The sequence below is a fragment of the Equus asinus genome, chromosome 1 (assembly GCF_041296235.1).
Source record: "Equus asinus isolate D_3611 breed Donkey chromosome 1, EquAss-T2T_v2, whole genome shotgun sequence".
NCBI classification, from domain to species: domain Eukaryota; kingdom Metazoa; phylum Chordata; class Mammalia; order Perissodactyla; family Equidae; genus Equus; species Equus asinus.
This window is the reverse complement of record NC_091790.1, coordinates 192,513,683-192,529,002: the sequence shown is the minus strand read 5'-3', so window position 1 is coordinate 192,529,002 and position 15,320 is coordinate 192,513,683. Positions and strand designations below refer to the sequence as shown.

Below are 15,320 nucleotides of genomic sequence, written 5' to 3'. Positions count from 1 at the left end.
GGAAGAGCTAAGGTCTGACTTGATTGGTAGGGTTGTAAACTGGCGTTAGTGTCCCCTGGGAGTAGCAGATTCCAGTGCTGCTGCTTTTCTCATAGGTGCTTTCTCATGCGTCCTCAGGAGTTTCTCCATCACTGGAGATCTCTCGTCTGTAGTTCCTTGTAGGCCATGACTTCTCTAGTTACTTAGGATTCCTGCCCCAGCCCCTTAGTTTCCAGCAGCCTCACTTCCATTGAGGCCATTTCATCCCTCCATGTGTTCTTTTTGGCTGGATTCCTTTTTAAAATCACCAAATCTGTCTCCTTTCCTTGAGAACCACTTGAGGTCCATAGGAATTCAGGAACTTTGGGAGTGTAAGCCATTCCGAATGCAGTCTTCTCTCCTCTTCTGTCTTCTCAAGGAGCTAGCCACCTACAATTTATCTTTAGACTTTTAAAAGTGAGTCAGACACCAGTCCCTGTGTCTCTCAAACTCCACAGGATGTGTCAGGCTTTCCAAATGGTCCTCTTGAAGTGCCCCCTCATTGGCATGAGGTGAAGAGGAGCACCCCCACCCTCTCCTGCTTGGGGAGAAGGGAAATGTCCAGCACACAACAACTGCTTCCAAAGAAATCCTCTCATATTCTCTCATATAGCACGGAGGTGGATGCCGAGCTCAGTGCTTCTGAGTACGAGCTTCACAGTCTCTTAGCATGTGGCGCACAGCTGATCTAGCTCCTCCTCCCTTTAGAATGGGGATGGACTTGGCACCTATTGTTTTGTTCTCAGCCTTTGGGGTTTCTGGTGAAACTGACACAGAAAGAGTCCCATTTTAGTAAATGAAGTTACCAGTGTCAACCCTTCCTCCTTATGGGACTCCTTCTTTTCATCAGGACACCTGATGCACTGTAGGTGACATGGGACAGACTGACTTACAAACTGGACTGTGGGAATGGACAGTTAATATAGAACTATTACTATTTCTACATTATATTGTATATTATTTATATATTATGTTTATATATAGATATAACTATTTTTATACAAAATACATATAGGGCTTTTGTTTTTGACATTATGGAAGATTAGATGTGCAGAGAAATCTCTCTCAATATAAAATACCTTAAAGTGCTGGGTGCAATTTTGACAAACCACAAAAATACTTTCTTAAAGCATAACTGAGCTGACAGTAAAGGAAGCCAGAATAACCAGAAGTCAGATAGGAGAAGGAATGGGTAAGTGAGCACTAAAAGCAGCATTTGCTGAGGATATTTGCTGATCCCTGGTGGCCTAGAGTCTGGATTTTAATTTGCTTTAGGCAGTCAAAAGGAAAGAAAGCCTCAGACTAGCTTGGTGGGAGGTCAGATCATAGAGGCTTGCAAAATGATGGAACCCCCAAGGATTGACTTTGTTGCTGAGAATGAAAAAAAATATCCCTGACTTCACCAAGAAGAGACCTTTTTTTGTGTGGAAGATTAGCTCTGAGCTAACTACTGCCAATCCTCCTCTTTTTGCTGAGGAAGACTGGCCCTGAGCTAACATCCATGCCCATCTTCCTCTACTTTATATGTGGGACACGTACCACAGCATGGCCTGTCAAGCAGTGCCATGTCCACACCTGGGATCTGAACCAGCGAACCCCAGGCCGCCAAAGTGGAACGTCCGAACTTAACCACTGCACCATTGGGCTGGCCCCAAAGAAGAGACTTTTCTGTCTCAACCTCAGCTCAGGGTGGGGCGGCAGGGTGGGAAGCTTATCAAGAGTTCTTAACCACCAGCAACAATCACTCACATGCCTTCATGGCTGAAATTCATCCTATCTCTGTGGCCCCAAAATCCTTAAGCTGAACATTTAGTTTGAAGTGGTCTTGGGTTGGTAATGTTCTGAGAGCCTGGAAGAAGCAAACTCAGACTACTCTTTAGAGGAATGCACTTTAAATCCAGGCCTCAAAGAATACCCATAGCTAAAGTTCCAAAGTGCAGGGATATATAATAAAATAGCAGCAAAAACACACAGAAATAAGCCACTGTGAGCAGGTTAGTAGAAAACAATAAACTGCATGATTGGACCCACAGTTTGGTTCAAGGTCTGACTCTGGTGCCTGGGACCTTGCTGTGGGAAATGCCCCCTGATGCTCCCAATCCACTTCTTAAAGTACATCCTAGGGCCCCGACCTTGGCCTCTCCCTTTAGTATACATCACTTGCTAAGAAAGTTGATAAACCCAGGAAAAAACAAGCTCACAGGTGAAAATAATGAGATATTTGAGAAATACAGTCACAACAAAAGAAGCAATAAATGGAACAAACTGTACTAGACAAACCAGAATGGAACAAGACAGATGAAGAGCTTAAAATAAGCATAGTAAAGATCCACACAGAGATAAGAGGAAAACAATAAGGAAGAAGCAATTATACAGAACCAAATGGAAATACTGCATCTGAAATATGGAACAGCTGAACAAACTCAACAGATTAGACAAAAATAAGAATGGCTACATAGCTGAAAAATGAATAATGAGCTAGATGAGCTCAAGGAATTTTCCCAGAAGATACTGGAAAGAGATGGAAAACATGAAAGAGCATTTAAGAGAGAATAATAATAAGTCAATATCTATACAACACGAGTCCCAGGGAGAGAGAAAATGGATTTAGGGAAGAGAATATTTAAAGAAATCATAAGAACTTTTCAAAAATTAAAGATAAGAAGGACTCCAATTCAAAGGTCTCACAGAGCACCAAACAGAATAAATATGGAAAAACCAAAACTTTGATAGAGTATAGTGAAAAACAATTATTTTTTACAGTTTTATTTATTTATTTAAGATTGGCACCTGCGTCAACAACTGTTGCCAATCTTTTTTTTTTTTTTTTTCTGCTTTATCTCCCCAAATCCCCCCCGGTACACAGTTGTGTATCCTAGCTGCAGGTCCTTCCAGTTGTGGCATGTGGGATGCCGCCTCAACGTGGCCTGAAGAGCGGCGCCATGTCCTGGCCCAGGATTCGAACCAGCGAAACCCTGGGCCGCCACAGCGGAGCATGAGAACTTAACCACTCAGCCATGGGGCCGGCCCAATTTTTTTTTTAATTATGGAGTTTCCTCCCTGTTTTTCATTCTTTTTTTTTTTTTTTTTTAAAGATTGGCACCTGAGCTGACAACTGTTCCCAATCTTCTTTTTTTCCCCCTGCTTTTTATCCTCAATTCTCCCCAGTACATAGTTGTATATTTTTTAGTTGTGGGTCTTTCTAGTTGTGGCATGTGGGATGCTGCCTCAGCATGGCCTGATGAGCTGTGCCATGTTTGCCCCCAGGATCCGAACCAGCGAAACCCTGGGCCTCAGAGGTGGAGTGTGCGAACTTAACCACTCAGCCATGGGGCGGGCCCCAGTTTAGTGAAATTTAAGAACATTAAAGAAAAAATTCTAAAAGCTTGAGGTCCACAAAAGAATAAGAATTAGATTGACGTTAGTTTTCCTAACAGAGACACTGGAGACAAAAAAACAATGGAGTTATATTTTCTAAGTGATGAAAGAAAATAACTTAGAATATTATATCCAGCTAAACTGTTATTTAAATGTGAGGAAGAAAAGATGATACCCTCAAACATATAAGGCCTTCAAAAGTTTATAGCACAAAGAGTCTCTTTGAAAACTCTTCTGGAAGAAGTGCTTTTATACTTAATATACTAATATAAATAAGTTATACTTAATATATTAAGTACTTAATAAGCACATGAAAAGATGCTCAACACCATTAGTCATTAGGCAAATACAAATCAAAGGAGGAGATACCACTTTATACCTCCCAAGATATAACCAAAAAAATGGGAAATAACAAGTTCTGGCAAAGATGTGGAAAAATGGAAATTTATACATTACTGGTAAGAACATTAAATGGTTCAGCTATTGTGGGAAACAACTTGGTGGTGCCTCAAAAAATTAAACAGTTACCATATGACCCAGCAACTGCACTCCTAGCTATATACCCAAGAGAAATGAAAACATACATCCACACAAAAACTTGTACATAAATGTTCACAGCAGCATTAATCATAATATCCAAAAAGTAGAAACAGCACAAGTGTCTGTCAACTGATGGATGGATGGGTAAATAAAAATGTAATATATTCATACAATGGAATATTTTTGAGGATATAGATACCTGGGATATCAAATTTAATATTAGGGCAAAAACATCAAAAAGAAAAATGAGGGACATTATAAATGGGTAAAAAGAACAATAGATCAAAAAGATAACCATAATAAACATATATGCACCCAGTAAAATTCATGGTTCTTTGAAAAATTAAGAAGGACAAACCTCTCGTAAGATTGAATAAGAAAAAGAGGGAGAAGATGCATCAAACAAAACAGAATGACAACAGGGAAACAACTGCAGACACAACCGAGATTATAAGAAGAACAAAATAGAATGAATCCATTTCTAAGAAATTTCCTGCAAGTGCTGGTCATACATAGGTGTTAGGGGAAAAGCACTTGATGTAATTCAACTCATACTTATGATCAATATTCCCAGGAAATTAGGAATAGAACTTTCTTAACTTCATAAAAACTATATACCAAAAATCTAGAATAAACACCAGACTTAATGGAGAAAATTTAGATATTTTGCCACTAAAATACTTTCCCCACTACTGTCTAACATAGTATTAAAGGACCAGTCTAATGCTCTCAGATAAAACAAGATATGAAAAGTGAAAGAATTGGGAGAGGACATTAAACTGTCATTATTTGTAGATTATTTGTACATCATCTCCATTGAAAAGCTAATAAAATAATCAGACATCCAAGTTATTAGAATAAGAGAGTTTAGCAAAGTTGCTGGATACAAAATCAACAGCATTCCTTGATACTAGGAAAAAACACTAGAGAACATAATAGAGAATAATAGAGCATTCATAAAAGTAAGCACTATAAAGTACCAAGCAATCAATATGTGAACAATACCTTTACAGAGAAGATGAAAAAGTTTTATTAGAAGACATAAAAGAGGATTCAAATAAATGAAGAGAGATATCATGAATGAGGTAATTGAACAAAGATTGTATTCTTCCTAAACTACTTTATGAATTAAATTCAATCCTAACAAATATTTCGGCTGGAATTTTTAACGGAACTTGAAGATTTTATTCTAAAATTTATATAGGAGAATAAAAATCCACAATTAGCTGAGACAACATAAAAGAGCAAAGAGGGAGACTCTCCTTACTAGATAAGGCATACAGTAAGTCCACAGTAATGAAAAGACATTGTGATCCCGGTGCAGAAATAAAAAGACCAATGGAACAGAACAGGGCTCAGAAATAGACCCTTGCAATTATGAGGATTTGACCTATGAGAAAAAGTGGTACCAGGGGCCGGCCCCGTGGCTGAGCGGTTAAGTTCGCACACTCCGCTTGGGCAGCCCAGGGTTTCACCAGTTTGGATGCTGGGCACGGATCTAGCACAGCTCATCAAGCCATGCTGAGGCAGCGTTCCACATGCCACAACTAGAAGGACCCACAACTAAAATACACAACTGTATACTGGGGGGGCTTTGGGGAGAAGAAGGAAAAAAATTTTTTTAAATGGTACCAGAAATTAAGGGGAGATTCACTAGATGGTGCTGGGAAAACTGGCTCACTAAATGCAGAACAATAAAGCTGGATCCCTACATTACACAGTGCACGAAGGTGGACAACAGATGGATTATGAATGAAAACAAGTGAAAGGTAAAACTATAAAGCTATGAAAAGAAAATGGAGGAGGATATCTTTGTGACCTGGGGGGTGGGAATATTTCATAACAAACCTCTCAAAACATAAATATAAGACAAAAAAAGATCAATTTGACTGTCAAAAGGATTTTTGTTCAATAAAGAATCTCATAGGCAATGTAAAAAACAGGTGACAAACAAATCTCTGACACATCTAAAACTGGTAAGAGATTATCATCTACAACAAGAAGATGAAAATGCACTCAAATAATGAGCAGAGATGAACAGGCAACTCACAGAAGACTATAGCCTTTCTTGTGGTAAGAAGGAATTGGAGGCAACCTAGGCATCCACCTCTAGGGGGATGGATATGTAAAACGTGGAGGATGCACAGTGAGGAATACTATGCAGCAATAGGAAGCAACACAGGATGTACATATAGCAACATGGATAAATCTAAGAAAGTGAGAAAAGTAGGAAACAGCAAGATTTATAGCACGGGAATATTAGTATAAAAATTGCATACACAAAAGAACAATTCGTTCTTTAGAAGGATGAATACATAACAAGGGGCACATATCAAAAAAGTAACAGTGGGTGCCTACGGGACACAAAGGAGTGAGGACTAAGGAAGAAAGGAGAAACCTAATTTCTAACAAAATGAGGGGCTGAGTTATTGTTCTGAGTGCTGATGGCCGAGTGCTGTGAACTCAGGCACATGATTAATGCATTGCTTTGTATCTGAGGTACAACTGAGCAAAAATAAACTACATACAACACTGAACTCACATACAGTTTGGAACTGCAGCAGCCATTTGGCTATGACGGGGGAGCCTGAAGCTGTCAGGGGCTACCTGTGGAACCCCACATTTTGAATGCCAGAGCAGAGGGGTGGGTCTTGGTGACACTGAATCACTGGATAAAGATTCACCTGAACCAGGTTTACCTCTAGACTATTCAGTTATGTGAACCGAAAGATTCCCTTGACTGTTTTGTTTAGTAGACTTTATTTTTTAGAGCAGTTTCTCTTTACTTTTTAAGCAAGGGGTTTGGTACTTGGAATGAAAGAATTTTAACTGATACTTATCCACTCCTGTACTTTAAATATTAAAAGATTTTTTTAAAACACTTTGGCTTCACTCCTATATTTTGGAAAATTAAGAGAGCAAGAGGAAGCATGAATTTAAGAAGAAAAAAGGCAGAAAAGAGAATCACAGTAGCCACCATTTCTTAGCTCTTCTTATGTGCTAGGCACTATGCTAGGTGCTTTCCATACCTCGTCTCTAGTCCAACAACAAACCCCGCCACTGGGTATGACAACGGTGGAAATGAGGAACAGGCTGGAAGGAGCTAAGCATCTCATCTAAAATGCCACAGCCTCATGGTGGGGACTTGTGAACCCACGTCTGTCTAATGTCAGCCTTTTCTCCTTTACGCTATGCCACCTTACTAGGAAAGATAGTGGAGAAACAGTGAAGGGACAGACACAGGGACACAGAAGAGGAACACACACACACACAGACAGAAAAACCAAGCCACGTCAAGGCACATACAGATGAGGGAGAGCAATCATTTTTGGGGTAAGGACACTCACAACAGAATACACCTGCATCAGAGGGGTTGTCACTGAAAAGCTCATGATCTCATCTGCACTGTATGTAACCCAACCCTTGGTGCACCCAGAATCAGCTCTTCTATTTTTATTTCCAATTATCAAAACTCCCTTAAAAAGATTTATTTTCTCAAGTATTTCTCAAAGCTTTACACGGATATGAAGCGGTCTTACAAATTGGACACTGATTTTCAAATCTAGAGCACTAGATCATCATTACACTCACCAAAAAGGACTTTTGAATATCCACTTGATACGCATACTCAGACTGAAAATACATAAAGGATATCACAGTTTGATGTGTGGTAGTAATCTGAATGCCCATCAATAAAGAATGGATACAATAAATCATGCTGATTACCACACTATGGAATACCATGAGCTGTGGAAAAGAACGAGACAGACCTCTACGTACTGATGTAGAATAATTTCCAATTGAAAAAAATGCTAAGTACAATACAGTAGACATGTATGCTAAATTTATGTTAAAAAGTCAGATACATATCTATGCTTATAACTGGATAAATTGGCAGCAGTGGTTGCTCTGAGGAAGGAGAATGGGGATCATGGGTAGGAGAGAGGCTTTGGGCTCACTGTATATCCATGTACTTGGTACTTTTTTCTTTTTAACCAAGTGCAAGGATAATCTTTTCAAAAAAATCTGTTTCAAATCAAGCAGTTCATTGTGTCTTCCGTCCAAGCTAGATCCAATTTTGGGATATGGCAGGATCTGATTGGAGGAAATAAATTCTTTTCTTTTCCCTTCTCTCAGTGGTGAGACAGGAAGAGCCACTTTTCCCTTTCTTTCTCCCTTTCTTCAACCAAGTCTACCTATTTGTTTCTTAAAAAACAAACTTGCTCAGATTACCATTTTCACTGAAAATACGTCTAAGTAAAAGGATAAAGAAGAAGCACTCATACCACTCTACATTTTGGGGTGTATGACTTCCTACATATTTTTCTGTGCATTTACACTTGAAACTGCTCTTTCATTTAATACATGGACATCTTGGTCTGGTCTTACTTTTAAAAATTTTCATTTAACTTTTATTTTATTTAACCAATCCCCTCTAACATGGCATTAGATTGTTTCAAACTTGTACTGTTATGAGCAACATTGAGATGAACATCCTTGTACAGAAGCCTTTGTACAAGTCCATTTTCCCCTTAGAATAAGTCTGTAAGGGCAAAGCAGCTCCTTCACCAATTTGTTCGCTTTGCCTTCAAGCTCCACCTAGAGTTGCTGCTCCACGCATCCTTTTTGTAACCAGCCGCAGACACTTTCCTGTGCCAAAGCTCAGGTCTGAGATGATTTCTTACCAACGTGGACAAGTGTAAAACATAAACTTTCTGCTTCATACATTTTTCTTTACTCCCTTGAACAACCCTCCCTTCTGGACACATGACCCTCATTCAGCTCTAGAGAATTGGTTGCATTTCTCTACCCACTTACTTCTTGGCTCTCTAAACCAAAAGAGAATAATATTTCTCTCTTAGTTATTCTGAAATCCTTAACTCCTTGGGCCATGTTTTTTCTTCTTAAAATCTTGTCTTTTTTAAAATACAGAATATAATAAAGAATAAAACAGAATTGGTATGAAGAATAATAAAGCTAACATTTGCCCAGTGCTTACTACATGTCATTGTGCTAAGTGCTTCACATGCCATATATATTTAATGTTAACTGGAGTTACAGGAAGAAAAGCATTCCGTGGTCAAATAAGCTTGGGGAAATTGTGAGTCTAAAAAAACCTTGTTTAACAATGGCAACTTTAATATGTTACTATACACCTACAAATGGTGACAACATAGTTAAGTGCAAATTATTTAACCACAAATTTCTTGAGGGGCTGTTTCTCCCAAGAACACACTTTTGCCAAAACTGTCCTTAACTGTTAATGTTTTAGTAAAAGCACACTTGCAGCCTACCCTCATGCCCCATGCATGAGGGCCATGCCTTTTAAAATTTCTTATCATAATGACAATGCACTGAAAATGCACTTAACTAAAAGGAAAAATAAAAGCACTCATACCACTACTCTTTATGCTTTAGGCGGTATGTCTTTTTGTATTTCCTATGCATATATAAATATACACTTAGAAATGACAAACTGTTCAATTCCTCTGACAAGTACTTTCTTTCTCTTCATCCTTTTCCCACTCCCTAGCTGGATTTCTAAAGTTGAATTATTTTCTTACTCTTTTCTCTTAATGATACTTTTCCTTTAAGAAGTCCTCTATAAGTAAGGCTTTAAAACATGATCACTTTTACAGATAATTCCCTATCTACATTTCAAGCCTTGACCCTGGTAGCACCCTCACACACACACACACCCTCAAACCCAAAGGAAGAACCTAATTGAGCCTGCATTCCAGGACTTCCACAGGCTGGCTTCTGCGAATCCCAACACACACCTCAAACCAGCCTGGTCTACTTCCTGCTTCTTCCTGACTCCACTCAAGACATTCCCTTTTCCTTCTGCCTAGCCAAATCCCAACTATCCTTGGAAGCCCACCTCTAGTGCCATCCACTTGACAAAGTCTTCCCAGATCTCTCCAGTCCGATTTCTCCCCTGCTCTGAACTCAAATGTCAAGTGGCAATGGACAACATCTTTCTGAAAAATTCTGAACTGTTATCTTTTAATTTGTCATGTGATTGCAAACTGTTTATCAATATATTGAGGGTGGGGACTGTATCTTTTACTTCTGTATCCCATAGTGCCTAGCACAATGCGATACAGACAACAGATATTCAACCACTACTGAAAGAATGAGATACTAGAATCCAAGTTAGCCCAATAATACAACAGACACGAGAATAATATGTACATTCCTCTTTATTTAATACAACAAACACATAACACATACAAAAAGAAAAAACACTCATGTAAAAAGCCCTGTCACAAAGGATAGACAGGAAACATCTACACTGAATCAAATAAGGCTCCTGCTTTAAAACAGGGGTTTGCTAGCTACACCTGGAATATGAGCAAGGCTGTTGCAAAAAAAAAAAGAAAAAAAAAGCGAAAAAAAAAAATCCCTGCACTGAAGGAGTATATCCATGGGTTTAATTTACCAAATTCACAGATCCCTATTTAGGAATGTTTAAGACCTCTAGCATAACCAAAATTTATCAGGGTTTTATGAAATGTGTGATATTTTTTGGTTAAAAAATTTACCTGTCCTTCTTTCTTCATAGAAAATAGTGACAAGAGCTCTCTGACAACTAAAGACCACCAAACCACCCAAAGTTGGGAAAGCGTTACCACTGAGAATGCAAAGGCAAGATGGCAGTGGGAAGAAGAATTCAACCTCTCAGCCGTTTCCTGGTAGCTTGTATTTCATCACCCGCTGGGAAAGACAAATGGAAATACCTGGGCTCAGTGCAGGGGTCAGTAGCAGCAGTTTGTCCATATTCCTGCTCTGATTAGAGCCGGAAATTAAACAAGCACCAGTTCATCTCAAAAGAGCCTTATACAAACACACACACACACACCCAAACCCATTCACATGTCATCACCACCCCCTTTTATTTAAATTTATTATTTTTTTACTAAAATAATACAAAAAAGAGAGACAGGTATATTTACAAAAATCCATGGCTGGTACAGTACATAATTTTTAAGACACACTAAATGCTACAATCTTTCAGGTCCTGAGATTATTACAAATATCAACTCAAAGCTGTGTTCAGGTCCAGTTTTAAAGGAGGAAAAAAAATCCCAAAATATTAAGTCATACACTTATTTAAAATACAGTATATCCCTTCAAATTAGCAAAAACACACCTCCCTATAAACAAATGCAATACAGTAAGCGGTGCCTTTCCCCCAGGGGAGCAGCAATTGTTTAGGCTCCTTCCTTCAAGGTTGGTTGTGAAAGCTGTTGGCGTCTTTATCAAGTATGGAGGAGGGTGCAGTGAGAGGAGGATGTGTAACTGGAGGGAAGTTCCTCGACAGAGGGAACGCTCACTGTACAAATACGTCCTGTTTTTCCTTCTGTCACCAAACAAAAGTCTTTCCCTTATCAAAACTCACACTGTAAGGGTTGGAAATATGTGCTTACCCAGACTAAAAATCAGAATCCTTATTTCCAATCAGTTATAGCAAATAGGTCTGCAGTCCCATAATAATTTTTACAGCTATAAATAGATTTTCTTGCTTGTAATAAAAGAGAGAAAACACCTTGGTAGAGTCTGATTAACATATTATTTGGGGCACAAAATTTTCACCAGCCAGAAATTTCTTTTCCTCTTCTTTTAAGCCTGACAGTGTTTAGTGAGCAAAACACAAGGGCAAGCCCCAGATTTACATACTCTTCTTAAGAACAATTTGATATTTTTGATACCTACTATAATACAATTTTTCAATGACAGCCAACAAAAGGACTGTCCAAGCTTGAATCCTTTCTCTGGAGGCTGGCCATGGATTCAAGGAAATTATTTGTAGGTTGGGAACCTATTCTACTGGTGGAAGGGCCCTTTGCTTATCTGAAGGTCTCAGAAGGTATATGTAATTAATTACATAGGCATATCAGGATTTTAAAAGTTGGCCAAAGTTGGCCAACTTTCCAACTAACTATATAAAACAATAAAACCTTTGTCAACTGAAAATAACTTCTTTCTCTTTTAATGCTTCTAGCCAGAATTGGGGTAATCCTTGGTAATTGTGCAGGTACGGGAAAGAACACCCAATGTTTGGCACGGGGCACACTATCCCTGCAAACAGCAGAGATAAACAAAAAATGAGGAAAGTTTACGGCCGTAAGGACAGAAAATACAGGATAGGTAAGATCTGACAAATTAAGGGCACGTTGTCACATAGAAAAACATGCCACCTGTCTGGTCTTGATTCCTGCTGACTCCTAAATGTGCTTAGAGGGTAGATGGAGCTGTTAACTTCAAAAACAGAAGTATTTCCAAGTTATCTTGGGTAATAGTCATCTTGTTTGTATTTCAATTAGGTTTCCATTAGTGCTCTCTTATAAAATATTTTAAAATTAGATTTAGGATAAAATAGAATTATATTATTATTAGGAAAATGGGAGCAAATAATGTATAGAGAGTTTTCTGAGGAACATAAAATTGGTACTAAGGATTCACATGGCCTGTTTGACTCAGACCTTTGCCGAGCAGGTTTATTGCAGGGAAGTACGAAATAGCAAGGCAGAGTATTATGAAGGTAAGAGCCCCTAACAAAAGTCTGCATCTCTCTTGAATAACCTTGAGAAGTATCAAGAAGCAGCCATGAAATGCAGCTGCTACCACATTATACAGCAGAGAAATCTATTTGTTTAATACAAAGGAGAAGAGAAAAAAAAAATCCAGTTACTAATGATGATTCTAAGTCCTGGATATATAGAGCCCCTTAATTGTACTACTGAGATTTCTGTAAGTATTCTTGACCTGTTTGGGTAACAGTTCAGAAATGTGTCCAAAATTTAAGTACTAACCTGCTATAAAATGGAAATATATTGGAAAGATTGAGCAGTAGAAGTATTACAGTATGAGGAAATTATATAAAGATCACAAATAGCTACTTTCAAGCAAACGGTTCTTTAGGAGTATCTGAGAAAAATGTGATTTAATATCACCTTATTCAAAGGCAGTCTGACTGAAATCCTATGAGTCCCTGTCCGTGTCTATGCGGGGATGTAAACAGTCTCCTGGAAAACGCCTGCAGTCTGTCCTTGAATTCAATGGGGACACAGGATAGAGGGTCCAAGTGAGAGAGAACAGGTGAAAGGCAGGGTGACCTTGCCTCTGCGGACCCTTAACATGCACTTCATATTCCACTGTAGCAACTGGTTGACGAACAGTTAACTTAAGAGCTCACACTAGAGGAAAGAAGAATGAAGACTAAAGGAAATGAAGAAAGAAGAATCAACATTAATATTCAAAGCTATTTTTAATTAGAGTCTGACCATCTGTTCAGCTCTACAAACCTGAATACTGTGCCACAGAATCTAAAACTTTCTCAGAATTGAACTCTGGGATGATTTTATCATAACAACCCAAAGACATGCCATGGTTCCAACTACAGTTCTGTACCAGAGAAAGGATCTGTATTTAAGTTTTTCAATATAAAGTTCACATTTTAGGATAGATGAACACACAAAATATCTATTTTACGCTTCTGTTAATTTTCCCTTGAGGAACACACATTCAACAAAACCCTTATGCTTTATTTCTTTGGGTAGAAGTCTTAACATCTGTTATTTGAAGAATGGAAAATGAGAGAAAATGTAGAAAATAAAGTTTGTTTATCTGCATAGTTGATATTTAGAGGCTACTAACTAAGGCCTTATCTGGAAAAAGCAACAAAATGCCAAAAAGTGATTTTTAAGGAAAAAACATCCTATCACTAGAGATTAAATGGGCCTTGGCCAATTCTGGGAATTAACCTAGATGCTCTGTCTGCTTGGGCCTGGTGTTTTCTCCTGACTCACTTACGATGGATAATTTGTTCCTCATCCCCCTACATTCTCTTTCCTGACCCTGAATAAGGTGCTACAATTTAAATCTACACACACCCCCAGCAATTGTTGCTCAGCTTTTAGCCCTAACTAAAAATGCAGTATCCACTTTTTCCTGTTGTTGTTTTAAATGACGTAAGGAAACTTCTATGTATTACTACTTAATGTGTCGAGATGGAAGGTGGGATAAAATGATCTTGATTTCCTCCTCAGAGCTGGGCAAAATATGTTTCCTTCTACCCCTGCCCTAGCTAGAAAGTGAATCTTGCTTCCCCTCTCTCATTTTCCTACAACCTGAGCAGTTGATGGCTCCAACTCTTTCATGGGTTGAAGAAGCATAAATTACAAAGGTAGACTGGCTAAAAAGTGTACCCATCTGACTGTGTGTAGTGCTTGCTCCCTTCAGTGCAAAGCTGGATAAACGGAAAGTTACAGGAATAGTACACAATCTCTCATTTACAAGAATGAGGCGACCCCACTCATTCTCAGAAAGTTAAAAGCTTAGCTATCCACCACCGAACAAGTAATACAAGGAAATTAAATTGAGAAGATGGAAAAGTGAGGCAGATAAAACTTTTGGGATCATTTATCAACTCCAATAACCAATCACCCACACTTTACCTAGCTTTAGCTCCACAATCCTGGCAAAAATCACACATGTAATAACACCATAAAAGTCTAAAAAAAATCTACTTAGAATTAAGAAACTTAGTGTTATTCCCCCCCACTTATTAACCTGAAACTAACCATTTTATCCCACCACAAATATAATATGTTTAAATAACAAATATGCATCTAAATTAGAATTCCAGTGATTTTTTTAAACTTAAAAAATCATATGGTGCTTTTTATATCCATCATAGGGAAACATTTTTTAGCCTCTGCAGGAAGATGATAATACTTTTTTTAATTATATAGGACATTTTAGAAAAACAAAATATTTTTGAAAGTCTCTGATATCCCTGGGAGGTAGGTGAATATTATCATACCCAATTTTCTAATGGGTAATGTGAGGCACGAAGGTTAAATGACATTCCCCCTACAAACAGCAATTCAAGAGTAACACTTATGACTGAACTGAGGCCACCTGATGGCAGTTCCTCTCCGGTAACACTACCAGGAGCCTCTACTTTCTCCTTATGGCCATCAGTCTCCTCTTCCCAATTAAAATGTATTTAAAAGGGGGCACTTATTAGATATATTTGTACTGGGTTCTGAGGATTGGTTCAACTTAGTCTCCCTTAACATGTCACATCTGTTTTCAACAAGAAACAGATGAATCTTAGACCTGAAAATTATGTTATTTTGCTCAAGGGAGAAATCTAAATAACCATCAAATCAGATTAAGCCAAATGTTAATTATCTGGCAAATAAAAAGAAAACTGAAGATCTCTCAAGAATGCTATAGGTTATATGAGTGTTTTCCTCAGTATCTGAAGTCTTTCTGCTTCTAAGTTTACTAACCTTTTACAGATACGTAGCTATATGAATTCTTCAAAAATCATTTCCCAGAAGAATATATGATGCGTTTTTAATGTTGACAAA

At 38.2% G+C, this 15,320-nt stretch overlaps 1 protein-coding gene across 1 annotated transcript in view; it reads right to left on the bottom strand.

The window, feature by feature from the left end:
* Positions 1-603: 603 nt before the first annotated feature.
* UBN2 (ubinuclein 2) overlaps positions 604-15,320 on the bottom strand; it is an 86,714-nt gene continuing 71,997 nt past the window's right edge. The window contains exon 15 of the mRNA XM_070514445.1: positions 604-785. Within this exon, the coding sequence (XP_070370546.1) occupies positions 747-785 (39 nt within the window). The 3' untranslated portion in view covers positions 604-746. The remainder of the gene's footprint in view (positions 786-15,320) is intronic.